The 25844-nt window shown below is 57.0% G+C and overlaps 2 protein-coding genes across 3 annotated transcripts; one reads left to right on the top strand and one right to left on the bottom strand.

Annotated features, from left to right (window-relative positions):
• Nucleotides 1-135: 135 nt before the first annotated feature.
• AKR7A2 (aldo-keto reductase family 7 member A2) lies at nucleotides 136-7137 on the bottom strand. Its single transcript, XM_037140072.2, has 7 exons — nucleotides 6798-7137; nucleotides 3485-3672; nucleotides 3183-3287; nucleotides 2455-2551; nucleotides 2174-2273; nucleotides 1458-1587; nucleotides 136-510 (listed from the first exon to the last, which is right to left on the bottom strand). The coding sequence occupies exons 1-7, from the start codon at nucleotides 7120-7122 to the stop codon at nucleotides 349-351; spliced, it is 1107 nt and encodes a 368-aa protein (XP_036995967.2). The 5' UTR covers nucleotides 7123-7137; the 3' UTR covers nucleotides 136-348.
• Nucleotides 7138-7291: 154 nt separating this feature from the next.
• SLC66A1 (solute carrier family 66 member 1) lies at nucleotides 7292-23845 on the top strand. Of its 2 annotated transcripts, none has more exons than XM_053660563.1 (8): nucleotides 7292-7369; nucleotides 12364-12553; nucleotides 15977-16106; nucleotides 16787-16874; nucleotides 17374-17516; nucleotides 17675-17767; nucleotides 18307-18494; nucleotides 20266-23845. In XM_053660563.1, the coding sequence occupies exons 2-8, from the start codon at nucleotides 12390-12392 to the stop codon at nucleotides 20330-20332; spliced, it is 873 nt and encodes a 290-aa protein (XP_053516538.1). In that variant the 5' UTR covers nucleotides 7292-7369; nucleotides 12364-12389; the 3' UTR covers nucleotides 20333-23845. The 2 variants fall into 2 exon arrangements, with proteins under 2 accessions (XP_053516538.1, XP_053516537.1); XM_053660562.1 differs by lacking the exon at nucleotides 7292-7369 and adding an exon at nucleotides 7380-7509.
• Nucleotides 23846-25844: the final 1999 nt, after the last annotated feature.

Genomic DNA, 25844 nt, shown 5'->3' with positions numbered 1-25844 from the left:
GCAGGCGCCTGAGGAGAGCCCCCCACTGCCCCCACCCTTCGAAGGGGAAGCCGTGCTCCAGCGCCCTTCTCAGCACCTTGGGTGGGGGGGAGGACAGGACAAGCTGCTGGCAGCAGAAGAAACAAGCCCACCAGGTTGGCTTCGGGCCTGGGCAACACCAGGTCAAGGGCCTGCTTTATTCCAACAAAGTCTAGCCTTCACACACGTGGAGTAGTACAAGAATATAGGAAACCGTCTGTGAACCGAGACGATGAGGAAAGAACAGGCTAATAGAGCAGCTTAAGGCCAGGGTGAGAAGTGAAGGTGACAGACGGGGGCACCCCCTGCCACTTCAAGTTGGGTCCAGGCCTAACGGAAGTAGTTGGGGCACTCGTGGGCGACCAGGTCCCAGCCCTGATCGAAGGCCTGCACGACAGCGGGCTCCAGGGGCCCCTCCTCCGTCGCCGACAGGTTCTGTTCCAGCTGCTCCAGGCTGGACATGCCCAGGATGACCGCGTCCCCGTGGGCACCCTGGAAGGGGAGACAGTGGCCACATGTCAATGCGCCCGTGCAGTCTCCAGCCCTGCCCCTGCTACGACCAGGGCTCAGGGGTCTGTTCCCACCCTGCGGTATGACAGAAAGAACTTCACCTGGCCTTCAGACAGCTCTGAAGCCCTGCCTCCCATCTCAGCAGCAGACAGACCCAAGTTCAGAGCCACCCAGCAGCCGGGTAAACCTGGGTGGGTTACATGACCTCTCTGGGCTTCAGACTTCCTATACTTTGCAAGGTGATTGTGAGCCATACAATTAAAAGTTTGTGAAGTGTCTGCTCCAGGCCTGGCCCTTAATAGGTGCTCAATAACAGGGACAGCAGGGGGAGGGCAACCCCACTGTGGACAGCCAGCCGCCAAGGATGGACAATGTTAACGGTTAAAGGTGCAGGTCTCGAGTGTCCGTGCCCCGTCACATGTAGCAGTGGGACTCTGGTCAAGTGAAGTGGCCTCCGAGTGGGTCTCCTCGTATAATATTGCGGATCCCACCGCACACAGCCAACGGTGTTTGTGGCAGGCCACTTAAGGGACTTCAGAGCAACAGGATATGCCCTGGCTGGTGTGGCTGAGTAGAGTGAGCAACGGCCTGCGGACCAAAATTTAGATTCCCAGTTGGCACAGGGTGGGTAGTGGGCCGGGTCCCCAGTTGGGGGCCTGCAAAAGGCTACTGATCAATGTTTCTCTCGTACATTGATGTTTCTCGTCTCTCTGTCCTTCCTTTCCCCTCTCTAAAAATAAATAAAACCTAAAAAAAAAAAAGATAACCACGCAAAAGAGCTGGGCCACGGAGAAATTTCAGAGGAAGGAGTAATCTCAGAAGTCACCAAATAACTATGTAGCCCTGTCCCTTCCTCCACGCCCCCTGCTACCCCACCAAAAAAAAGGGAAAACAGAAGCAGAGCCTCCCGGACGGGGCAGCCGGGTTACCTGGAGCTGCGAGTGGTGGTACATCCACCTTAGGGCGGCCGAGGCCGTGCTGGGGGCACTGGTGCCATAAGCAGCCTGCAGGGCCTTCTCCACCAGGGCAATGGCCTTGAAGTGGTGCTCCTTCCAGAAGCTGGGCAGGTGGGGGATGGGGGAGGGGGCACAGAAGTCAGCAGCATGGGGTGAGTCACGCTGGGGGCCACAGGCACAGAGCCAAGCAAGGCAGCTGCGCCCACCCCAAGCCCAGCCAAACAGCACGGAGGGGCCAGTGCCTGCTCCAGCAGTGGGTCTCTTGCTTTGTTAGGCAGCAGAACCACTCGGGATGCGGCTCCCTCACCAGACACCTCCGCGACGTCTTTGTTCCTAGAAGCCTGCCCTCTTTACCAATGGAACACAGGTAGCTAGCACAGGGGCAGGCTCCAGGCCTCCTGGACCTCAATCCAGGCCTCTTCCCTCCCAGCAGGTGATAAGCATGTCTCGGGGAACAGGTGTGACTTGGAAGACCTGGCATACGATTCAGGGATCCTTGTTTCTTCCCAGAGGTCCCAAGAAAACAAGAGAACCCACAGAGGGTTTGGCAATTCCTGCAGGAATCCAGAGACATGGGTCCAGCCTGCAAGGGAAGGCCTGGAGCCTCCAGGAGAGCAGCCTAGAACCTCTCCTTTCAGGTAACAGCCCCCGCCCCCTTCAGCCACCTACTGCAGACATCTCCAGCTCACCGATTCCGGTAGGTCTCAGCCCAGCTATTTCCAAAGAAGCGGCCCACAGGCTGTTTCCTGTCCTTGTCTTCATACTTGTACTTGCCGGTCAGCAGGCCCCCTGCGGGAAGGCTGCCCTCAGATCCCCTACACACACTGTTCCCAGAGGCTGTTCCGGACCAGGAGGATGGAGGACACTGCCCAGCCTCTTGTCAAACCCCTCCCTGCTTCCCAGGGCCGGGAGCGCCCACCCACCCCACGGGGGGGGGGGGGGCAGGGAGCTGTCCCTACAGCAGCCATACCAGCCAAAGGGTTGTAGGCGTAGAACCTCAGTCCAAAGTGCCTGAGGCAGGGGAGGAGCTCCGTCTCCACCTGCCGGGTGGTGGCGTTGTACATGCCCTGCAGGCAGAGGGCCAGCTGAGAGGGTGCACGTGCCAAGCGAAGGAACCCCAGCTGCCATCTTTTAAGCCTTTCAGTCAAAACCTGCCCAGGACTTCAGCGATAACCTCCCAGCTCACTAGAGGTGACGGGATGGGGAGACAGGGCTGGACCCCAGGAAGGGAAATTGGACTAGAGAGATCGCACAAATATCCGTAGGCGCCAGGCTGGACACTGGGTTTCCAAACACGAGTGAATCCAGCAAGGTCTCTGTCCCCAAGAGATGTCAGAGCTGAGTTAAAAACAGAGAAGAGACAGGTGACCACAATAAAGGCGGATTCCCTGACTAGAGCGGGTGCTCCCAAACACTGATGGTTGAAGACTAGGTCTGGAGATTAGGGGCCCCGCTGGGCTGCCAGGAAGGGCTTTCCAGAGCCACCTGAGTGAAACCTGAGCACCTCTACCAGGGAGAAGGGGAAGCAGAAGGGATGGGACCAAGGTGTTCACGCAGGCAGGGAGGGGAGCCAAGGCCAAGCGAGCAGGCACCTAGTGGCCAGGCTGAAGAGCACCCTGAGGGCACCCTGCAGGCTCTGAGCAGGAGAGTGGCTGCTGAGGAGGGGGCACAGGGCGGTCAGAGGGACCCCGCCCGCACCTGGTACACAGTGGGAAGGATCCAGCCGTTGCTCTTGCAGAGGGTACAGATCTCAGCCACCTCCCAGGCAGCATAGTTGGAGAGGCCGAGCTCCACGAACTTGCCCTGCGGGGGAGAGGCGGTGGTCAGAACCAACACAGTCCAGGAGACCGGGAAGGGGAGACCACAGTGAAGACCCTGAGAGTGGGGACTGTCCTCAGCTCTGCTCTCGGATAGGCCTGAAGCCTCCACTCTCCTGGGTAATGACAGGTCAACAAAAGGAACAGCAGTCCTCCTCCCGGAGCCCGGGGCAACACGCTCACCTCCTGGTGCAGCTGGTGGCAGGCACGCAGCGTTTCTTCCACGGGGGTGCCATGGTCAGGCGCGTGCAGGTAGAAGAGGTCCACCTGGGGGCACCGCAGGCGTTTCAGTGATGTCTCTAGCTGGGACCGGAGACTGTCAGGCTTCAGTGACTTCCCATCCCAGGGATTGGCCTTGGTGGCAATTTTCACTGTGGAGGGAGAATGCAGTGGTGAACAGATGTATTATAACCACTTATTAGCCATGTGACCCTGGCTAAAGTATTTAAGGTCTCCGAGCCTCAGTTCTATAATCTGTAAAATGGGGGTGGTGATAATGGCACTGTCCTCATTGGGAGATGATGAGGGTGAAGTACATGACATGACAACTAAGTCCTAGTGTTCACTGTCCCTGTAACTATTAGTGGTCATCAAACTGCTGGCTGTGCCGGGCCTGGCGCTAGAGGTGAGTACACAAAGACAAACCGAACATGCTCAATCTCTGCCCTCAAAGAGCTTGGAGTCTAGAAGGTGATGTTACAACATGGTAAAGGCAGCACAGACAAGCGCCAGTGCTAAAGAAGCCCAAAGAGGAGGGACTGTCAGGGAAGGCTTCCTGCAGGGTAACCCCCAGCTGAGACTCCAAGAATGAGTCACAGGGAACCAAAGGGTTGCCAGTTCGATTCCCAGTCAGGGCACATGCCCAGGCTGTGGGCCAGGCCCCCAAGAGGGGGCGCTGAGGAGGCAACCACACATTAATGTTTCTCTCTCTTTCTCCCTCCCTGCCTTCCCTTCTCTAAAAATAAATAAAATCTTAAAAAAAAAAAAAGAATGAGTCGTGGTCCACAAGGAGGTATGGGAAGCACATTCCAGAGGGCGGGGACGCAGGCAAAATCAAAGGGAAGGCAATACAGTATGTGAAGGGCCGTGCTGGGCAATTCTGAGTTATAAGAGCATAAACTCCAGGCGTGGCGCAACGGGACAAGAGAGAAGAGAAAGGGCACAGTCCTGATCCCGAAGGGTTTCCTCAGATGCCACCATTCAAATGTTTCAAGTGTGTTCTGCACCCCGGCTGCAGTTTCAAGGGAAAGACTCAAGGGGGCAGGCCTGGGAATACAAAGACGGGTCAAGAGTCGGGAAAGAGTCTGGTGTGAGAATCCAGGGGAGAGACGCATCTGCCTGAGCGTGAGTGCCGGTGGCAGAGGTCGGTGTGGGAGACGGGCAGGCTACTACATGAGTACAAGGCAATTACAGCGTCCCTTGCCCTTCCAGACTCACAGAAGCGTGCTCACCACACACCCACTGTAGAGCCACGATCCGCATGAGAACAAGACAGTGTTCTGACGTGCCGGCAGCGGGGAAACGCTCTACAGGACGCTGGCTGTCTGGATTGGTGGGTGAACGGAGTCTGCACTTTCTGTACTTGGCAAAGGCAAGTCAGCAGTTTAGAGGGAAGTCATCAGACCACTTCACATGAGGGAACAAGTCCCACGGCTTTTCGACCAGATGTTCCCCAGCATGCTTAGTGTGAACTCTGCCTGGAGCCTAACCTTTGGACTTTGGCCCAGTGAGTGCTAGGCCTCTAAGAAGGAAACAAGGCAGGGCTGGAGTAGAAAAAACAGTTCAGAAACAAAACCTTCACTATCAACACCATTTTTAGTTTCAGGTCATAGTTATTATGCTTAGTAATCAATGCATGTAAAAACTGTTTGTTGTTCCAGGGACTGAAGGCATGACCTACCCTGACTCCAGGAGACCATAAACGGTTCCACTCTTGGGCCCCAGGAGGACTGCGAGCAGTCAAGGCAGCATCTGAGCCACTGTGCTCCAGGGGGGAGACACCCACCGCCCAGGACAGGAATGAAAGACCACCGTCCAGGACTCAGATGAAAGAATGCTGCAGCTTTTATCTGATTAACTTTTTCCTTGAATTCCAAACCCCTTACCTACACTTTTCTTCTCCTTATATAAAGGATTGGTTGAACATGGAATTTAAGGCAGTCTGTTAGAGTACAAATCCGCCTCTTCTCTGATCACCAGACATCTGAATAGAGCGCCCATAAAGATTCAATCCCTGTCTCTGCTTATTGGGTCTGATAGATGACAGGGAGCCCGAACGCCGGCTTTTCTCGGTTCATTCCCATTCTGTTCCTCCAGGTCCACCGAGCTATGACCCAAAGGGGAAGCCCCACAAGGGCTGGGAAAGAAGAGCCTGGGGGTCGGGTGGAGTGGGGTGGGGGTGGCTCAGAAGAGAAGGCAAAGTATGGCAATAACAACAGTAGCTAAAGTTCACTGGTCCCCACTCTGTGCCAGACACTCTCCTAGGTACTTCTACTTCTAATGGCATCAGGCTAACAAGGGACAGTCCCTCCACACTCACACATCTACTGTTCAAGCCACACCTGCCTACTGGCCACCCTTCCACACATCAAGGAACTTAGCATTTCCAAGCCCAGTCTTTGCACAGCTGTGCCCCCAGCTCTAAAGTCCCCTTCTGTCATTCTCTGCCCAGCACACCACTACAGATCCTTTAAGGCCCAGCTCCAGCCTACTCTGAGCCTTCCCTAGTGTGTCTCCCTGTTCTGGTCGTCCTGCCCCCTCCCCTCCTTCCCCCAGAATGCTGCACCTTCTGGGTTCCCCAGTACTCATTGGCTCCAATCTTCCCCACTACTCTGAGCTCCCTGGGGGTGGGTTAGGGTTACTTTCCCTCTTATGACCCCACCACAAAGCCTGGCTTGGAGCTACCTTACCCCTGCTCTCACACCTCCATCTCTGCTCCCCAGCCCAGCCCGGCCTACTGCAGAGCTACAGCTTCCCCTGAGTACAAAGTCTGTTCAGTGGGCAGTCACGAAGAAAGAACAGGATGAGTAAAGGGTGCTGAGGGGGCGCATGGGCGGTGAGGGCAATGGGAGATGGCACAGGCAGAGAACCTGGGGCCTGGTTGTGGGCACCCTGCAGGACTGGAGGCGGGGTCGGCACAGCTCTGGAGATGAGTGCCACAGAGAACACCAAGAAAGCAACAAGAGTAGAAAGCTGAGGGCTAGACCAAGCTCGGGGTAAGACTTGGGAGTTCCCGAGTTGCAACCCCTAGGAAAGAGGTGAAGGTGACCAGGACAGCACTGTCCGTCTGTCGGGGCAAGATGTGCACCTGGCCTAAGGAGCTGGGGATTCAATTCACAGAGTTGCAAGTCGGCTAGTGGAGGAGACGAAGCAGCTGGTCCCCACCGCACGGCTGGGGTCCGTGCGGGTCAGAGTCCTGTCACGGCTGGGGTCGGGTCAGAGTCCTGCACGGTACCGGGGAAAGTCAGGGGCCCAAGGCGCGGGGGCTAGGCGTTACCTCTGCAGTCGCCGCCACCCAGCCCGAGCCCCAGGCCACCCAGGATGCTCTCGGACTGGCCGTCGCTGTACATGAAGGCCGTGTCCAGCTCGGTGTGGCCGCGCTCCAGAAAGGCGCGCACAGCCGCGGCACTGGCTGGCGAGTCCATCCGGCGCCCCATCTCCATGGTGCCCAGCACGGTGGCAGGCCGGGCCGAGGAGCCCGAGGCGGACGGCGGCGGCCGGGACATGGCGGCGGCGCTGGCTGAGCGAGCCTGCGGCGGCCCGAGGTTACGCACACAGCGAACCGCGGCGCCGGCTACTGCTAGAGATGCACCGCGAAGCATGAGGTCCGCGCCTGCGCGCTGGGGCGCCTGGGACCCCGCCCACCGCTGCGGGGTGGGGTGCGTGCACAGCGAGCTTGGCGTCCCTTCACTTACGCTTTACTGGCCTTTGTCTCCCCAGCAACCCTATGACGAGAAGCGACGCGAGAGGCGGAGCCACCAGTTTCAGGGGCGGGGCGGGGGCTCGGGTCAGCTGACCCAGCCAGTGGAGACAACCCAGAAACCCCGCCGGGCGGCGGATCTGGACGTGGTGAGTAGGTTTGAGGCTTGGAGCAAATACGAGGCTGCGGGTCGGAGCTTGGGGGCTTCCCTGCCACGTCTTCACAGCGCCCTCCCCAGCCCCTGGACCCTCCTGGGACTTGTTCTCTCCTTTGGAGCGCGAGATCCCAGGTGAGGATCTGATTGGGATTGGGCAGCCTTCGGGGGTCTCCTGTCCCCCTCTTCAGGGGCGACCAGGGTGGCCTCTCCGACTGGCCTGGCCAGGGTTTGGGGTCTGGGTCCCGGATTCTGACGACTTTGTTTTCGCCAGGGGAAGGGTCCTCGGGGCGACTGAGCGCTGACCCAGCGGGCTGCCCTGTCATTATCCCCGCCAAACAGGCGGCCAGCGCTGGGCTGAGTCACGAGTCTGCCCAGAACCTGGAGTCCTGGAGGGGGTGGTGCCCACAAGCCGGGACACGCCTCCCCTCCACGTAGTTCCCAGGTCTGCAAGGAGCCCAGATTGCATTCTCCCCAACTCATACCTAGGCTGGGTTTGAGAGTGCGAGGGTTGGCGCCAGTCTTGTCCATTCAACACCTACTGAAGGCTGCCGTGTGCCAGGGACCCTTGGTGGGGGGTGGGGGGTGGCTTGGGGGAGTGCTACAGCAGAATCAAAATAATGGTCATCCGTGGCTATTCCTACTGGGTGTTTAACCTGTGCCAGGCACCCTGCCAATGGTTTGGCCTAGATTATCTCTTTTATCTCTGAGGTCAGCCAAGGAGGAGACTTGCATTTCCCCCTGCTGTACAGATTGGACCTCTGAGGCTCCATCGCTTGCCCAAGAGTTCTGTACTTGCAGGCATCAGGCAGGTCAGCTCTGGAGTGCTTCCTCCTCAGCCTTAAGCCATCCGAGCTGGAGCTCCTAACTGGCTCTTTTTTTGTCTTTCTCCCTTCCCCCATTCCTCTCAACATTTTTACTGGGCAGCTGGTGTGTCTAAGCGCTCAGTTTACAATTAGGTTGAGGGGGAGGAGTGGGCTTAAAGAGCAGTGATCGCTGAGGATAAGCATTCTTCAGGTTTGTGCATGAGGGGGGAAGGGGAAGAGGTGACAGGTGTTGCCTGGCCAGGCTTTGTGAATCCTCTTCGAGAGGGCAATTTAGAACTTGGTCTTAGTATTTCTACCAGCCCCACCCTCCTTCCGAGAGAAGGACACTCCTGGGCTGGGGGAAGAGACGGCAAGTGCAGAAAGAGCCCAGAGGTGTGAGAATGACTATTGAAGACCTGGGCAAGGGACAGGAGATGAGGGGGGCGGTCAGTTATTGAAGTACCTTGGGGCTTTGCCTCAAGGAATGTGGACTTGACCTGATGGATGAAGGTCACTTGGCCAGCTTCAGAGGAAAGCATGTCCTTGACTCAGTTTATCACCTGGGAGGGGAGCGTGGGTGTGGCAGGAGATGCCTTTTCCAGCTTCTCCACCGCAGCCTTTCTCAAAGCACATGCATCAGAATCAGCTGGGGGAGCCTGGGATCCCCAGACCAGACATGCTGATCCTGAATTTTGAACGCGTGCCCTCCTTGATTCTAAGGCACCCCAGCTGTAGTCCCTGTCAAACCTACAAACACAAACTTCTGTTACAACTCTGGACATCCATTCACTCCGTGCTGTTTGACCAGATGGGCCCATTTCCGGAAGCCAGGCTTGGGGCCCAGGCTGGCTCCCCACCTGAGTCAGAATCTGGAGGTGACAGGCCATAGGCACAGCGGCGCTCGGAGGAAGACCCTTTCTGTTCAAGGGCTCAGGCGTGTCTCAGAGCACCCGGAGCTGCACAACAGCCTTGGGTGGAGGACCACCACCCTTCCTCACCGGGCACGTGCCCTCCTCATTTCTTCCCAACCTGGTGGAAAGGGGGAGTGAGGGAGTGGCCTCAGGGTTGCTGAGACATTGGGCTTGTTTCCACAAAATCGTCGGTGCCGTGCGTTGCCAGGCACTGGGCTAGAACTCTGTGTGCATTTCATCAGCACAGCCACCCCAGGAGTGAGGCTCATCTCATTTTATAAACAGGCTCAGACAGGTCACTCACTGGTCCTGAGCCGCTCAACCTTATCTGTAAAGTGGGGACAGTATTCCCTACTTCCCAGGGAAGTGACAAGGATGACCATGTACATTTGGGATCTATAAGAGGAAGGTGGGTGAGGCAGTCCAGTTCGGGGATGGCCGGGGAACAAGTGTAACTTGGCGTTGTGACGATGCGGTGACCCGAACTGTGTGTTAGCGTGGGGTGGCCTTTCAGGTGCCGCTGACAGGACAGCTGGTGTTTAGACGGTTGCAGTGTCAGCTGTGCTAAAGGCCACCAAGTTGGGTCACCAGGAGGCAGGAAGAGGCTTTCGGCCGTGCTTGCTGGGCCCTGGAGATGCTGCAGTGAACCAGGCAGACAGTGACCTGTGCGTGGCACCTCCCTCCCAGCTCGGGGCCCTCTGCCTGCTGGAGTCGCCTCAGGACTGAGAGCCCAGAGCTGCCTGGGAAAAGAAGCCGACTGGCTTCCTTTCCCTTCCTGACAGCCTCAGGCACTGTGACCTCAGTGCTAGTGTTCCCGTCAGGGTGACTGTGCATCAGGGTTGCTCTAACAACACCGCAGACTGAGCGGCTTATAAACACAGATATTTGGCGCCGGCAGATTCAGTGTCTGGTGAGGTCCACTGCCTAGTCATAGATGGCTGTCTTCTCACTGCGGCCTCGTAGGGCAAAGAAAGAAAAAGAGATGGAGAGGGAGAAAAAGCAAAAGTGAAAGCTCCCCCGGGTCTCCTAAGGGCCCTAACCCCACTCATGAGGGCTGCACCCTCCTGGCCGAGCACTTCCCGAAGGCCTCACTCTTAACACCATCACACGGGGGAGGAGGTTTCAAAAGAAGAATTTGGGGAAGACATCAGTGTTCAGTCTGCAGCTCTGGGCATTGCTTTAGGAAGATCCTGGGCCTCCCAACAGGACTAGGAACTGAAGGTAGCAGGAGGAGCCTCGTGTAGGCGTGGGATGGGGGTGGGGGGACCCCTCTGAGCAGCGAGAAAAGGGGAAGCGTGCCGGCTGGCTGCGCAAGAAGGTACACAGCCGTGCCAGACCACAGGAGGGTCTTGCTGTGCCCAGGGACAGGACTGAGGCGGGGCTGGTGGCTCTGAGCAGGGGTTTGCATCCTGGTCCTGGCTCTGACTCAGGGCTCTGCCACTTCCTGGCTGGATGGCCCTGGCAAGTCGCTTCCCTGGCTCCTCTACTTTATAGAGTTGATACGAGGACAAAATGCATAAGCGCACATGAGGCACTTAGCATGGAGCCTGCAGAGAGCTCAGTAACCGGGCTGTGAGGATCCTCGCCTGGCAGAGATGGCGTCACCTGGCTCCCCTTTCACTTCCGTTGCTAGGGTTGTCACACAGGCAGAGACTGTCCTAGTCACTGTGCGGGGTGCCAGGGTCCCGGGAGGGGCCTTCCCTGCCCGCCCCGTAGCCAGCCAGCCAGCCGTCTTCTGGCTTTGGCAGTGGTGAGAATGGGGCACTGGCTCCGGACGCCTTGCCAGCGGGCACCCCGCACAGGTGAACTTTGGGAAGAATATGGCTTGAATCCCAGCCACCTGTGCAGCCTCAGGATTCCCCTGGTCCTGGCTGCCACCTGCCTCATCTAACCTATTGCTGGAAAAAATGTCCAGGTTATCAGAGGTTTTTTTTTTTTTTGAGTCAAACTGATAACGTACGCCAGAGAGCAAGATCCCAAATGCTGCAGGGAATAGCAGTTTTGCAGCTGCTTTTATGCATTCAAGATTCAGGAGGGAACATAAGGAAGATTATGAGAGTGTGGGAGAGAGCCAAGTGGGGATCAGATTACAGACTTGCATGCTTGCTTGCTTTTTATTTTAAGATTTTATTTATTTAAGAGATAGGGGAAGGGAGGGAGAAGGAGAGGGAGAGAAACATTGACATGTGAGGGAAACATCAGTTGGTTGCTTTTCACACACCCCCAACTAGGAACCTTGCCCGCAACCCAAAGATGTGCACTGACTGGGAATCGAACCGGCAACTTTTTGGTTCACCGGCCGGCCCTCCATCCACTGAACCACACCAGCCAGGGCCTTATGTGCTTTCTTAAGGGTGGTTACATCTGGAGGGGTATTACTTCCAGCGTTTCAGTGGTGTTTGTACCCAGGTGGATAGCACTGGCTAAAAAACTTCCCTAAAGCAGTTATATGCCTGGGGCGTGACTACCCACCATGACCTGCCCAGTTAGGAATTTATGATCAGACCCTGGAAGGTTACTTTCCATAGGACCCCTTTTTCTTTTCTTTTTAAAAAGATTTTATTTATTTTCAGAGAAAGGGGAAGGGATGAAGAAAGAGAGGAGAGAAACATTGATGTGTGAGAGAAATGTCTGTTGGTTGCCTCTTGCACCCCCTCCACCCCGACTGGGGACCTGGCCTGCAACCCAGAGATGTGCCCCTACTGGGAATTGAACTGGCCACTTTTTGGTTCACAGGCATATGCTCAGCCCACTGAGCCACACCAGCCTGGGCAGAGCCCCTTTTTCATCCACAGCCCAATGTCAGGTGACAAGCCACTGCATGGGCCTGCTCTCAACAGACCCTCACAGTGTAATTTACAACAACAAAAGATGGGAAACGACCCGAACATGCGGTTATGACAAAAACGTGGCGTGTCTGCGGGCCCAGCTCTCCGCACGGTGTCTCTGAACTCATTGGGCCCGCACAGCTGTGTGAGGGAGGCAACGTCATTGCCCGGTTCCCAGAGGAGGAACCGAGGCACAGAGTCACGGCATCGGTGAGAGCTAAGGTGGGGTGTGGAGGCTCGTGTCCCTGACCACACAACCGAGCTCCCTGCACCTGTAGTCAGCGCGCATTTGCTCTGATCGCTTCACTCGAGGCTGACTGTGCCCTTTGGTCCGGGGGCGCGCTCACTGCCAGCTGATGAGGCCGGGGTTGGGCTTCGGTTGGGGGCACCGTGACTGGGACCCAGACCTCCCGAGGCTGAAGCCCCTCTCTTTTTGCTCCACAGAGCCCTCCCTCCCGCCCTCTGCAGCCATGGTCTGGAAGAAACTGGGCTCTGGCAATTTCTCCAGCTGCCCCAATGGCTCGCACCAGTGGATATGGGACGTGTTTGGTGAATGTGCCCAGGACGGCTGGGACGAGGCCAGCGTGGGCCTGGGCTTGATCTCCATTCTCTGCTTTGCAGCGTCCACCTTCCCGTAAGTATTGCCAGGGTGGCAGGACCAGGAAAGGTTTGCAGGGCTGGGGCAGGGGCCCCAGGGACCATAGGACAAGGGGCTGCCGTCTGGCCATGGGTCTCACCAGATTCAAGGCCAAGTGTGCTCCCTCCCCCACCCCTACTCACGGTCTTCCCACTTGCCCAGGAGGGCCCTGCCCTGAGCTCACCCTAGGCCCGGCCTTGTGCTGGGCCTGGCTGACCCCCAGATAATAATAATAACACTTGCTCCTGTTTTTTGAGTGCCCTGCTACGTACTCAGCTTAGGTCTAAGCACTTAACCTGTTTTTAGCTCATTTAATCTTCATAACAATCCAGCGAAACAGATACAGTTACTATCCCTATTTTACAAGGACACAAATCTGAAGCGGTTAAGTACATCGCTCCAGGTTGCACAGTGAGAGAGGCAACCGAGGGTGGGACGGCTGGGATGCGTCACACAGGGCCTCTGCGCCGTGGCAGTCTGGTGGTGGCCAAGCAGTGATCAGGAGACAGTGTGGCCGCTGCTGTCGTCAGGGACCAGAGACACGCTGCATGAAAGCCCATGGTCGGGGCCTGGGCTGCGGATGTGGACAGCGGTGAACTCTATCTGCCCTCAGCTGTGACCCAGGGAAGTCACTTTGCCACTCTGCACCTCGGTTTCTTCATCTGTAAAACAGGAACATTGGCCCCTAGCTTACAGGGTTACTCCAAGGGTGGCAGGAGGGAGTGTGTGTAACGCCTGTTCACCCTATTCACGTGAACGTGCCCGGCCCCGTAACTGGACAGAGTACGTGAGGGTCATCAGGGCCTTGAAGTAGAGAATTCTTCACTGCTGGGGCACCTGCTCTTCATCCTGAGGGTCAAAGATGAGGCGTTCATTGGGGGCTTGACCTTCTTTAAAAAACAGCTTTATTGAAACATAATTCATATCCCCTACGATTAGCGCATTTAATTGGGTAACTCACAGGGTTGTGTAACCATCACCACAATTAGTTTTGGAACGTTTTCCTCACTGTTAAAAGAAACTCGGAGAGGAGCGACTCACTCCTCCTTCCCCTGCACCTCCGGCCCCGCCCCCTCTCCCGCTGTGAATCTGCTCTGCCAGCTCACGAAGGCGGAGCCGTGCAGCAGGGGCCTCACGTGGCCAGCTTCCTTCATTTGACGTGATGTCTTAACAGTCCCTTCGTGTTTGAGCCTGGATCAGTACTTCTGTCCTTTTCATGTCCAACTACTATCCCATGGTGTGTGCTGGTGTTTGTCACCCGCCGGTGGACATACGGGTCCTTTCTACTTTGGGGCTGTTATGGGTCAAGGCCACTGTGTGCATTCACCAAGTTTCTGTTGGGACATACGTTTTCCTGCTCTCGGGAGGCACCTAAGGACTGGAGTTGCTGGCTCACTCGGTAACTCCACAACCGATCTCTTGAGGAGCTGCAGTTGTTGGTGAGAACCAGCCCCTCTGCAGCCTCGGGTTCACAGACAGACTGGAAACATGGCTGGCAGCCCCCAGAGGGCTGCGGAGGAAAAGGAAGCGCTGAGGGTTCTTCGAGTGCAAAGCACCTTCTCGAGGAGAATCAGTCCCGAGTTCTTAGCTTCTGGGTTGGTCCGCGATCGTAATCCCACAGGTGGCCAGCGGTCTGGCTGCATGGACACTTTTTCCAGGCCTTCAGGAGCTGACCCGAGGGCTGCTGCAGGGTGGACGTCGAGTCAGGCATTGCCGCAGGGCTGGGGAGCTGAAAAGTGTACGTTCCCAGGCTGCCGCCTCCACCTACGTGGTGTCAGTAATTCGTCAGTGTCAGTAATTCGTCAGCTTGACCACAGTGACTCCGTTTTGTCTCTTCACGCCGTTCCTCGACGTTTGTACTGAACTGCCTTGTTTCGGTGCCGTACTGGGCGTGACACAAGGAAGTGAAACAGACCCCGCCCGACCTTTGCAGGCCTTCCGTTCCAGCACCCTTTAGAGAGGCGACCTGGGAGTCATTAGGGAAGGCAGACTGGAGAGAGATAGGCCATGCAACAGGTGGTGATGTCAGAAGCCATTGCGGGGTCCCTTAGGAGGCAGACCAGACAGATCTGGGTGACTGACGGTGGCCGAGGGACCGAGACTCCCTGTCCTGGGGGAGAGCTTCTCCGGAGCCATCTGAGGAGCTGGCTGAGGCTTCCCTTTCCTGCTGTGGCACCGCGCCGGCCCTGCCTGGGTCTGGCTGAGCAATCGGGGCGGCATCACAGGCCCGGGAGACAGCCCCAAGTGACTGCAGGAAGGGCAGCTACCCACCTGCTCCTGCTGAACACTCGGCTTTTCCTGAGTGTGACAGAATCATTTCACCTGCAGTTTATGGGGAAATGGCAAGTCACAGTACCCTGAAGGAGCTTTGTGGGACACAGGCTAAACCTTCATTAAGGGCCTTCTCAGTGCCAGGCCTGTGCAAGGTGCAGTCCGGTCCCTGCCCCCAGGAAGCCTGGGTCCTGGAGGGCCCAGGGTATTCCGGAGGACGAAGAAGGTGCCGTAAGCTTCCGGCAAGAGGGTCCTGAGGAGGAGCTGATGTTTCCAGAGCAGTGACAGGTGAAGAGGGAGGCCGGCGGGCCACCTGCAAGCCGAAAGCTCAGAGGAAGGGAGGGCAATCTGCACGGAGCGGGACTGGAGCCTGGGGTCTGGGAGTGTGTCCTGGCTCCCACACTCCCCCGGCTGCATGAGCTGACCAGCTTGTCCCCGCCTGAGTGGAGGCCTCAACACAGACTTGAGCGCACAGTGGGGGCTTTGAGGACTGAGTGAGTTAATATACATGAAGGGCTCAGAGCTGTGCCTGAGACCCCACAGCCACCACCAGCACTGGGCCCACGCTGAGACCAAGGACCTTTGGGAAAACACCCAAGGTGTGAACGCCGCCAGCTTCTATACCGGGCGCTGCCGAACAACAGCCCTGCCCTTTGAGTTGCTTTCTGCAGATGCTGGGCTGTGGTTCGGCCTGGCATCTCACCATCGCCTGCTCCTGAAGAGAGGGCAGTGGTGGTGCCCCGGCCTTGGGCTCGCTGCCAGCAGCCCCCTGCTCTTGTCAAACTCCCTGCCCACTTTGTAGAAGAAAGAGTCGGGGGAGTGGTTCTCAGGGCCTGACCCTGAACCTCAGGACCCTGTAAATACCCCAGCTCCCCACTGGGTACCCCCAGGGTGCTGCAGAGGAGAACGTGAGTAATGCTTTGGATCTCTCTGGGAAGATGCACACCCCATCGACTTCCCGGGCTGGAGGAATTCTCCCTGGTGTGAACCCCCAAAGGGCAAAGAAAGGCTCACGAGGACTCTGCCTGCAGAGCTCCCGGTGACCTGTGCGGCTGCTGCCCCCCGGCCCACCGCCCTGTTGTGGTTGTCCCACTGGGGGGGGCCATTCCCTTGTTGACCCTCCAATGCGTGTCTCCCTCTCCACCGCAGACAGTACATCCAGGCCTGCAGGACGGGGAACATGGACCAGGCCTTGTCACTGTGGTTTCTCCTGGGCTGGATTGGCGGAGACTCCTGCAACCTCATTGGCTCTTTCCTTGCCGACCAGCTGCCCCTGCAGGTGGGCTGGCCCCGGGCAGGGTGGGCTGCCTCGGTTAGCAATGGCAGAGGCTTTGGGACCACCAGCAGGAGAAGCCGGGGCTCCAGAATCCTGACCTGTCGTTCCATCCTGTGAGGGCCCCACGCGCTGGAGAGGGCCCTGTGCCCTGCCAGGCAGTGTGACAGTGGACTGCTCACTGCCCTTCTCTGGGCCTCAGGTTCCCCATCTGCAAAATGACCACATCAAACCAGAGGATCACTGGAGTCTTTTCACCTCCAAGGTGCTACCATCCCCATGGAGCTTGATGGGGGTGGCAGCTAGAGGGCAATAGTTGTCCCTTGAGACAGCCAGGGTCGTCATTCTCCTGTGGGTGGGTGGAGCCGGGATTAAAACTCAGGAATCCACTGGCAGTGCCTCTGAGTCAGGCCGAGCAGAGTCCACACTTAACCTCTGGTCCCCGTCGTCCTGACGTGGAGCTAGGTACCATGTGCGCTGCCTGCCCAGGCCTGACGTGCTGCCTGCCTGTTCTCTGGTTCTGCTGGGTAGGAGCTGCGCTCCGCCTTCCAGATGAGCAGGCAGAAGCTCAGAGAGGCAAAGTGACTTGCCCAGGGTCCCCCGGCTGGGACGTTCCAGCGCTGCCCCAGTTGCGGGGCGTGGCCCCAGAGCCAGGGACTCAGCTGGTGCCCCTGCTTCTCTTGCAGACCTACACGGCAGTGTATTACGTCTTGGCAGACGTGGTGATGCTGTCCCTGTACTTTTATTACAAGTTTAAGAACCGCCCCTCTCTGTGTGAGTATGGAGGTCCCTCCGTGTCAGCTACACCGGGGGCAGCCGGGAGCAGGTGCCCCAAGGCTGGGTGATGAACCTTGGGAGGGCTTCCTCGGGCCTCATCTGAAAGCCCGAGCCCAGATCGGCCACGATGGAGGCCCAAGGGTGGTGCACACAGCTGGGCAGGACCACAGGGGCTCCCTGCACTTGAGTTCTTACTCAGCAAACACGGCTTCAGCTTCTGCCCTTGAGGGTTCAGAAGAGCCATGGCCAAGGTCTGGATAAGACCCAACTTCGAGGCACCTCTTTTTGTAACACCCTTAGGGCCCCACCGCTCTCATCACTTTACAGTCCCAGGAGAAGGGTGCTATTACCACACCCATTCCACAGATGAGCAATTAATGCTCAGAGAGGGTAGGTCACCTGCCCAAGGTCACAGAGCCACTGAAGGGCCAGTCAGTCCCAGCCTGTCTGCTGCTATTAGATACCTAACTTGGGCTTCCCTCCTGCTTGTGTCCAGTGTCCACCCCCATCAATACTCTGCTCTTGTTCACCTTGGGACTGGTGTGCACCGCCCCGCTGCTGAGCAGCGCTGGCTCTGTGGCTGCCCCGAGGGAGGTCTTCAGGGGGCGGAAGCTCTTGTCTGTGGAGCCGGGCAATAAGGTGAGGTGTAGGTAGGTAATGGTGGGGGGAGACTGGCATCAAGGGTCTTCCCCTGCATGGCCACAGGGTGTGGGGATTGCCCTCTGGGAGGGAGGTGGGAACCTCACCCTGCACCTCTAGCCCCCACCAGCCCTGAGCACTCCCTTCTGCCTGCCCAGCCCTTCACCCGGCAGGAAATCATTGGCTTTGTCATCGGCTCTGTCTCCAGCGTGCTGTACCTGTTCTCCAGGCTGCCTCAGATCCGCACCAACGTGAGCCGTGAGCGGGGGTGGGGCCGAGAGGGAGAGGAGAGCCGGCCTGGCAGCTCAGGCCTCCGGGTGCAGGAGTAGCGCGGTGCACAAGGTCTGGGTCCACGCTCACTGTGGACTTGGGCAACTTAACCCAGTTCTCCAGGCCTCAGTTTGTGCCTCTGGGAAACGGGCACGGTGCTGCCTGCCATGCAGGGACCCGTGTGACCTGTGTGAGGTCAGGTGACGGGGAGCTGAGCGCAGAAGCCCGAGTGCAGAGGAGAAGGTGGGGAATCAGGGATAGGGGTCTCAGGAGCAGAGCATCACGGAGCCAGTGGGCAGGGCACAGCCTGGGCGGGGGCTCCTGGGAGAGGGGGGGCTGCAGTGAAATGGGTTGGTTCGTGTGCTGGGCCCATGTCGGACACTGCGCACACCGGGAAAGGTCAGCTTAGGACTACACGCAGTGTGACGGTGTGGCAGGGCAGATGGACACGAGGACAGTCACAATCCAGAGTAACAGGAGCCCTGTTTGAGGTCTCTGTCCTCACACCCCTCACCTTCAGTTCCTGCGCAAGTCAACCCAGGGGATCTCCTACTCGCTGTTCGCGTTGGTGATGCTGGGGAACACACTGTATGGGCTGAGTGTGCTGCTCAAAAACCCAGAGGTGGGCCAGAGCGAGGGCAGCTACCTGCTGCACCACCTGCCCTGGCTTGTGGGCAGCCTGGGCGTGCTGCTGCTCGACACCGTCATATCCTTCGGGGTGTGCAGGACGGGCGGCGGGGTGGGGTGGGCATGGCAGCCTCCACACCCGTCCATCCAATGGCCGTCTATTATCCATCCATCTGTCCATCCATCCACCATTCATCCATCCACTCATCCACAATCCATCCGTCATCCATCCACCATTCATCCATCCACTCATCCACAATCCATCCATCCATACATCATCCATCCATCATTCATCCACCATTCATCCATCCACTCATCCACAGTCCATCCATCCATACATCATCCATCCATCCACCATCCATCTGTCCATCCATCCACCATTCATCCATCCACTCATCCACAATCCATCCGTCATCCATCCACCATTCATCCACAATCCATCCATCATCCATCCACTCATCCACAATCCATCCATCCATACATCATCCATCCATCCACCATCCATCCATCATTCATCCACCATTCATCTATCCACTCATCCACAATCCATCCGTCATCCATCCACCATTCATCCACAATCCATCCATCATTCATCCACCATTCATCTATCCACTCATCCACGATCCATCCGTCATCCATCCACCATTCATCCACAATCCATCCATCATTCATCCACCATTCATCTATCCACTCATCCACAATCCATCCATCCATACATCATCCATCCATCCACCGTCCATTCATCCACCCACCTATCTATCCACCATCCATCCATCCATCCATCCATCCACCACCATCCACCCATCCATCTGTCCATCCATCCACTGAGAGCCAAACCTGTCTGTCATGCGTTCTGTCGGGCACAGGGTCCAGTAGTGAACAAGAACAGGCTGGTCCTGCCTCCGGAAGCCCGCAGCGCAGTGGGAGGCAGACAGGATGCACAGTTACAAATAATTACTGTATTACAATGGCACCAAGTACCACAGAGAACGACTGGAAGTGTGCGTGACCAGGGGGCTGTCCTGGTCAAAAGGCTTAGCAGAGGCCTCCGTGGTGCCCTTTAAACTGTGCCCTTAAAGGAGAAATCAGTCAGGCAGAGGCATGGGAGGGACGTTCCCAGCTCAGGTGTTGCAAAGGCCCTGAGGAACAAGGGAAGAATCGGCCAGAGGAATGGAAGCTGGAACGTGGAGGCACACGAGTTAGTGCCGGAAAAACCGGGGTTCAAATTCTGACTCCACTCTTTCATAGCTGTGTGACATGGAACACACTGTTAACCTCTCTGTGCTTCCGTATCTTCATCTGCACCGGGGTTAACAGTCGCCACCTCACCTAGATAATGGGGTGATTACGTAAGACGAGGCATCTGGAAGCACTGCACACGGCCCAGCAGAGGGTGCACAGGTTCTGATTGGGTCTCACTGGGAGAAAGTAAACATGGCCATTGTTTAAACATCCACCTAGTTCTGCTGGGTGCAGGGAGAGAGGAGTTTAAGGTCGCCTGAGACTAATATAAAGTTGAATGTCCAGAAAAGTTCAAGTTCTAGGACATTCACATGGCCCTGCCCGCTTGGTTTACCTCCCAGGACGGCGTAGGGTAGGAGGAAGGCAAGATTGCGGGGTCACTGCCTGAGGGAGGAAGACCCCAGCGCTGACCTGGATGGTGAGGTTGGGCCAGGGGCCGAGGAGTTCAAGGGCTTTCAGAGTGGAAGGTGTGGGCAGAGCAGAGAGGCTGGATCGTCATGGCTGGCCCTTCCCACCTGCCAGAGTGGGGCTCGGGCAGAGAGCTCTGGATGGAGCCCCAGGGGCAGGTCCACCCAGTCCCTGCTTGGCCTTAACATTGGTCCCTCCAGATCTCTGTGCAGTTCCTAGTCTACAGGAACACTTCCACCTCAGAGCGCCAGCCCCTTCTCCCAGGCTGACCTGGACCCAGGCCACGCCCAGGTGACCAGGATCTCCAGATGCCACACCAGGAGAGAGGTGTGGGCAGTCACAGTGCTGTGTGGATTCTGGACTAGCCTGTGGGGGAAGCCCTGGTCAGGGGCCTGGTACTCCTGACCCAGCCGCCTACCCCCAGGCTTCCAAAACCTCAAGGGCTGACTCCTCCAAAGCCTGACTGACTTGACCTCCAGGAGCAAGACGGCCTCTGCCCTGTCCCTGCTAGAGACTCACCCCTCTCCCCCCAGGGTCTGAGGCAGCTGTCCCTGGGGCCTTGAGGGCGGGGCTGCAGCTGGGACCACACCCCTGAGAAAACCTCCGCTCACCTACCTCATTCTGCCCCTCACCCCCTGGGGCAGCACCCAGGGCTGTCCTGTGGACCGGCAGCCAGCCTAGTAAACGGTCCTTCCCAGCCAGGCCTGTTCTGTGACTCCTTCCCAAGGTGCTGGGACCTGGGCTGCTCTGGGAACCGCGGTGGAGGGGGGCCTGGGCTCCAGCTTCCAGGGCCCAGGTGGGGGTCGAGAGGGTCAGGCTGTGGGACAGCCCAGCAGGAGGGGACCACAGCTGCCGGCTGGCCTCCCGGTGGCCTTGTTTCTTCAACCTGCTTGCTCCTCTGCGACAGGCTGCACACCTGGTGGTGGAGACACAGCAGTGAGAATGACACTCCAGCAGGGCACCTGCACCTTGGAGCTCAGGAGGAGGCAGAGTGGTTAAGGTGCAGAGCTTGGTTCTGTATTTGACCCGTTCTGTGCCTCAGTTACTCTATCTGTGAAATGGGGTGACAACATTACCGCTTTATACCTGCTTACGAGATGGTGTGATTAGGGGGTTAACCCCAAAGGCTGGCACGGAATAAGAACTCAAGTTTAGCTGCGATAATTCTTAGTTGGAGGAAAGGGACAACCAGATCTCCCTGGAGGGAGGCCTTCCTGGAGGAGGCAGTATGGCCAAAGGACGAGCAGGGCATGGCAGGGGCAGAGGAGTGTTGCCGGGGAAGAGAAGGGACAAGAGCAGATGGGGAGGGAGGAGAGGAAGGCAGGGCCCAGGCCTGAGCGGAAACTGAGTTTTTCTTGCAGACTCCATTCTGGTCCCCTGTCCCTGTTGGTGGTGACCTTGTGGGTGCCCGAGGCAGAGGGGCCACTCTGCCCCGAGCTACCCTGCTCTCGCCCCCACACCCTTCTTCAGGTCCCCAGTGGCGGGAGCTATCGATTGGCTGGGGGAGAAGCTGACCCTTGGCCTTTTGACCCCAGCCCAGGAGAAAGCAAGGAGCCTCCGCAGCTCGGGGCCGGCGATGTGGCGAGGGGTGCTGTGGCTTAGTTTGGGGCTACAAATACTCATGGAGCACAGTCCTCCACACTCTGTGCTGGAAGCCTGGGGTGCAGGAGCCTCCCCTCATCCCTGCCCTTAAGAAAGGCAGGACTTGCCAGGCCCTGGTGAGAAGGGGTGTGACGAGAAGGTACAATGTGCCATAGAAATGTGGAGACAACCAGGGAAGGCTTCACGGAGGAGGAGCCCTAGAGCTGAATCTTGAAGGCAGAGGGAAAGGCGTGTGCAAAAGGCCCTGGAGTGGGAGCCTGGGCTGCTGTCAGGTGGGGTCGTGGGGGTGGGGCCCGAGTAGAGGCTCACAGCAGGTGTCCGGGTTTGGGGAGGGAAGAGGGGGGAGTTGGGATGGGAAGGCCAGGGACCGGGCACCTCTGAGGTTCAGGTGGGCAGTGAGGGTGAAGGGGGCCAGTGTCGCCCTGCCCTGCGGTGTGCCTGTGAAGCCCCGTGTGCGGGCTGGCAGCAGCTCACACGTGTACTGAGCACTCACCGTGTGCATGGCCAGGCTGTGGCCTCATTCGCTCCTCGAAAGCCTGGGGTGGGTGTGTGCAGATGGCCATGTAACAGATGGAAAGATGGGCTTTGTGGGTTGAGCAACTGGCCCAAGGTCGTCCAGCTGGGCCTGGCCGCTGTTTGAACCACATCAGGTCTCAGCTACAGGAGTCATCCCACACTTGGTGGGAGTTGGGGGCCTCCTACCCTGGCTAAGGGCCCAGCCTCAGCCTCAGCCTCAGCCTGGGGTTGGGGGCGGCCCAACCCTGGTGGGCTCAGGCTCCCTTTGACACCACCCCGAGCAGTGACCCCCACCCCCTGGCCTCTGGTCTGTTCCATGCCCCAGGCCCCAGTTGGCTCTGGTGCAGGTCCCCTTTGCCAGCCAGCTCTCTGGCCCCTCCAAGGGCTGTGACCTGGCCTAGTCACCTGGGGCCAGGTGGCGCCCTCATAGCCTAAAGACCTGGGATCTGGTGTGGCGACACAGCCCCCTGAACTAGACCTGGGTGAGAAAAAAAAAATGAAATAGCACAGCCCCCTGCACACCCCACCCTGGGAAACCCTTCTCTGATGGGGGCACACCACCCCTTCCTCCACGGGAAGCCCCAGCCTGATGAGGAGACATGGTCCCTGCCTTGTGGGACCACCCTGTCCAGTGGTGAACAGGGTGGTGCCAGGCCCTGGCACATGGCAGGTGTCTGGTAAATAAGTGGTGGCCACTTCCGCTTATCCAATACCTGGCACCTCCCTGGGTCGCTCCCAGAGGCAAAGCGCCAGGCTGGGGGGTTCCCTTGTGCTGACTGTGCCGTGCTTGCTGGGGGTGGGATCCGTGGGTCAGGGGTCCCCGATGGGTTTCCTTTCTCCCCCTGCTCACACACCTCCAGCTCCGCACTGCAGGCAGTGGGCAGGAATCTGCGCATCTCCAGGTGTGGGGAGGTGCGGGGCCAGCTGCTTGGCAGGCAGATGGCATTCTGCAAAAGGCAGGACCGCCCTGCAGCCCCGTCCTCAGCACCCGGTCCTGGGCCCTCCCAGACTGGGGTGCCCCTTGATTGTTTAGCAAACCTGGGGTTCTCTGAAGCCTCAGCTCGGACGACGCAGCCTTCCGTGCCTCGAAATGAGAAAGGGGGGGAAGCCCACAATTCAGTCCTCTTCACCCCTTTTCCTGTTGGACTTGGCTCTCACCGGAGCTGGGTGGTGGGACCCTAGAGTCCCTGGGAACAGCCAGGTGCTGCTGAGTCCTGACCACCCAGATGTCCCAGCACCAACCCGACCAGGTCAGTGTCAGCCCCGTGGCGGGGAACAGGGATGGCCTTTTGCTTCCAATTAACTCAACTAATAAGTAATGGTCAGTCCCCCAGCCCCGTGGCAGACCTGATGGTGACAAGTCTGCCCACCCACACTAGATAGTATAGGCAGAGACTTCTGTCCTGGCCACCATCGTGCCCCCAGCACACAGTAGGTGCTCAGTAAATGCCTGGTGAGTGGATGAGTGGAGTGGGTGCCTGAAACACTGTCCCTTAGGGAGGGAGGGAGGGAGCTGGGCATGCAACTGAGCACAAGTGAATTGGTCCTCCCCCCCCCGCCCCCGTTCCTGAATGTATACACTTTAAATGGGTAAACTGTCTGCCTGTGAATTATGGCTCAATAAAGTGACTGGAAAGAAGATAGAATTGGCTGTTATTACGGTTTGACTGGGAAGTTGTGGGTAGTGACTGTATCACTCACTGCCTTGTAACATTCAACGGACGTCGTCATTGCCTGGTGACCTGAAACGCACACACGAGGCGGTGGTCACCCAGGTGAGGGAAATGAAGTGTTTCCTTCACAAGGCCAGCGACGGTCCACCTTTCTCACGGCACAAACTAATTGCTACAATTCTGCGGCACACCACAAAATGCATTTTTTGGCTCATCCAACAAATAAAAAGTACATATAATTTTGATTCATTCACATTGGCTATAGAGGCTGACAAGCACTTGCCAGGAAGATGGTCCCTCGGCCCCCTGCTTACCGCGGGGTAGAGGACACGCATCTGCCTCCGTGGCTTCTGGGGAAGGTTCAAGGCCAACGCTGACGCCCAGGCCCGGTGACCAGCCCGAGGAGGTACTCAACGCAGGTTCCCTCTCCTGCAGCCCCTGAATTCAGGGCCCACTGGCCACTGGGGGAAGGGCACCCGGTGAGCTATTGTCATTTTTTTAATTTGATAATCTAAGGGAAAAGAGGTCAGTCCGAGTTCCTGATTGAATAGTCAGGTGTTGCCTGTTTAAAAAAATTCCCAAGGTACGCGGTGAAGATCGCCGCACTGGACCAGAGAGGTTGATACCGGAATGTTTCCGATGTTTCTGTTTATTCCCCGGCGCCTTGACCGAGCTCGTGACGAGTTGCAGTTTCACAAAGTAGAAACAGAGATGAGGACGTGTGTCGGTGAGGTAATATCTTCAAAGAAAATAACTAAAAACAGAAAATAAAAACTTAATAATGTACCACATTTCAGTCTTTCAGGAACTTCATTTCTTTACATTGGGAGTTTATATAGAATGCCTGTATCCTCAATTGTTTTTAAAAACCTATGAACAATCCGAGCAGTGATATAAATCATAATGAAACTTTTCATAAAACAAGGAAACAGCACCACCACCTAGTCCATTAAAAAAGCATCTGTTTGGTAGCTCAGCTGCTCCCTGAAGAGCGGAAAAGGGAACAGCAGAATCAGTAACAAAGCTCTGAATCTGTAGGAAGCAGACGTTCTGATGGAAGTCACAACTGGACGAGGCGTGACGACTCGGTCCAGTTTTCCTACGGAGGGCTTTACAAATTTTCAGTTATATTGAGCAAATAATTATGAGACTTCTGACTTACATGTAAATTGTAGAATGGATACTTTATAGCATTTATTACAGTGCTTGGAATGAGACATACTTTCTTATATTAAGTTTGAAAAGACTTGGCTATAGAGGCTGACACGCACTTGCGAGGAAGATGGTCCCTCGGCCCCCTGCTTACCGCGGGGTAGAGGACACGCATCTGCCTCCGTGGCTTTTGGGGAGGGTTCAAGGCCAACGCTGACGCCCAGGCCCAGTGACCAGCCCGAGGAGGTGCTCAACGCAGGTTCCTGCCACATCCACTGCCGCATCCACTGTTGGATCCCTCTCTCCATGACAAGGTCCTGAGAGGGGGCGTAAGACTTCAAGGAAGCATTTTCCAACCTGGTGGACGTGGCATGGAAGGCCTTGCAATACCTATTGTGATTGTGCTTGCTTTGGGGATCATGACCCTTTTTGCTTTAATCATTATGAATACCCTTGCAGTGATTCAGATAGTGCGCTTAGACCTTTCCCTGCTCAATGAACAGAATAATGATACCATACTAGAAACGTCAGGGAATATAGGTACAAAGAAACAACCAGAACATTCTGAGAATTCAAGCTTAATCAGTAACAGATCATTGGAAAAACACCCAAGATAAGTTAGAAAACTGGGAAATCAGGAGATGATCTCACTGCTTTCTTAGCGGGAATCAAAGTATAAAACATGTCTATAAAAGAACTCCTAGAGAAACTTGAAAGAAGTACCCTTGAAAGCCCCCTGCAACGTAGGAATAGCCCTATGGGACAAAAGCCCCTCCAAAACCCAAAAATAGACCCAGGAATATTCCACCAACTGTAAAAACTCCATGGGGACCAGCAT

The sequence above is a fragment of the Artibeus jamaicensis genome, unplaced genomic scaffold, assembly GCF_021234435.1.
Source record: "Artibeus jamaicensis isolate MK-2021 breed Jamaican fruit bat unplaced genomic scaffold, CSHL_Jam_final scaffold_847, whole genome shotgun sequence".
NCBI classification, from domain to species: Eukaryota; Metazoa; Chordata; class Mammalia; order Chiroptera; family Phyllostomidae; genus Artibeus; species Artibeus jamaicensis.
This window is presented reverse-complemented; position numbering and strand designations above follow the sequence as displayed.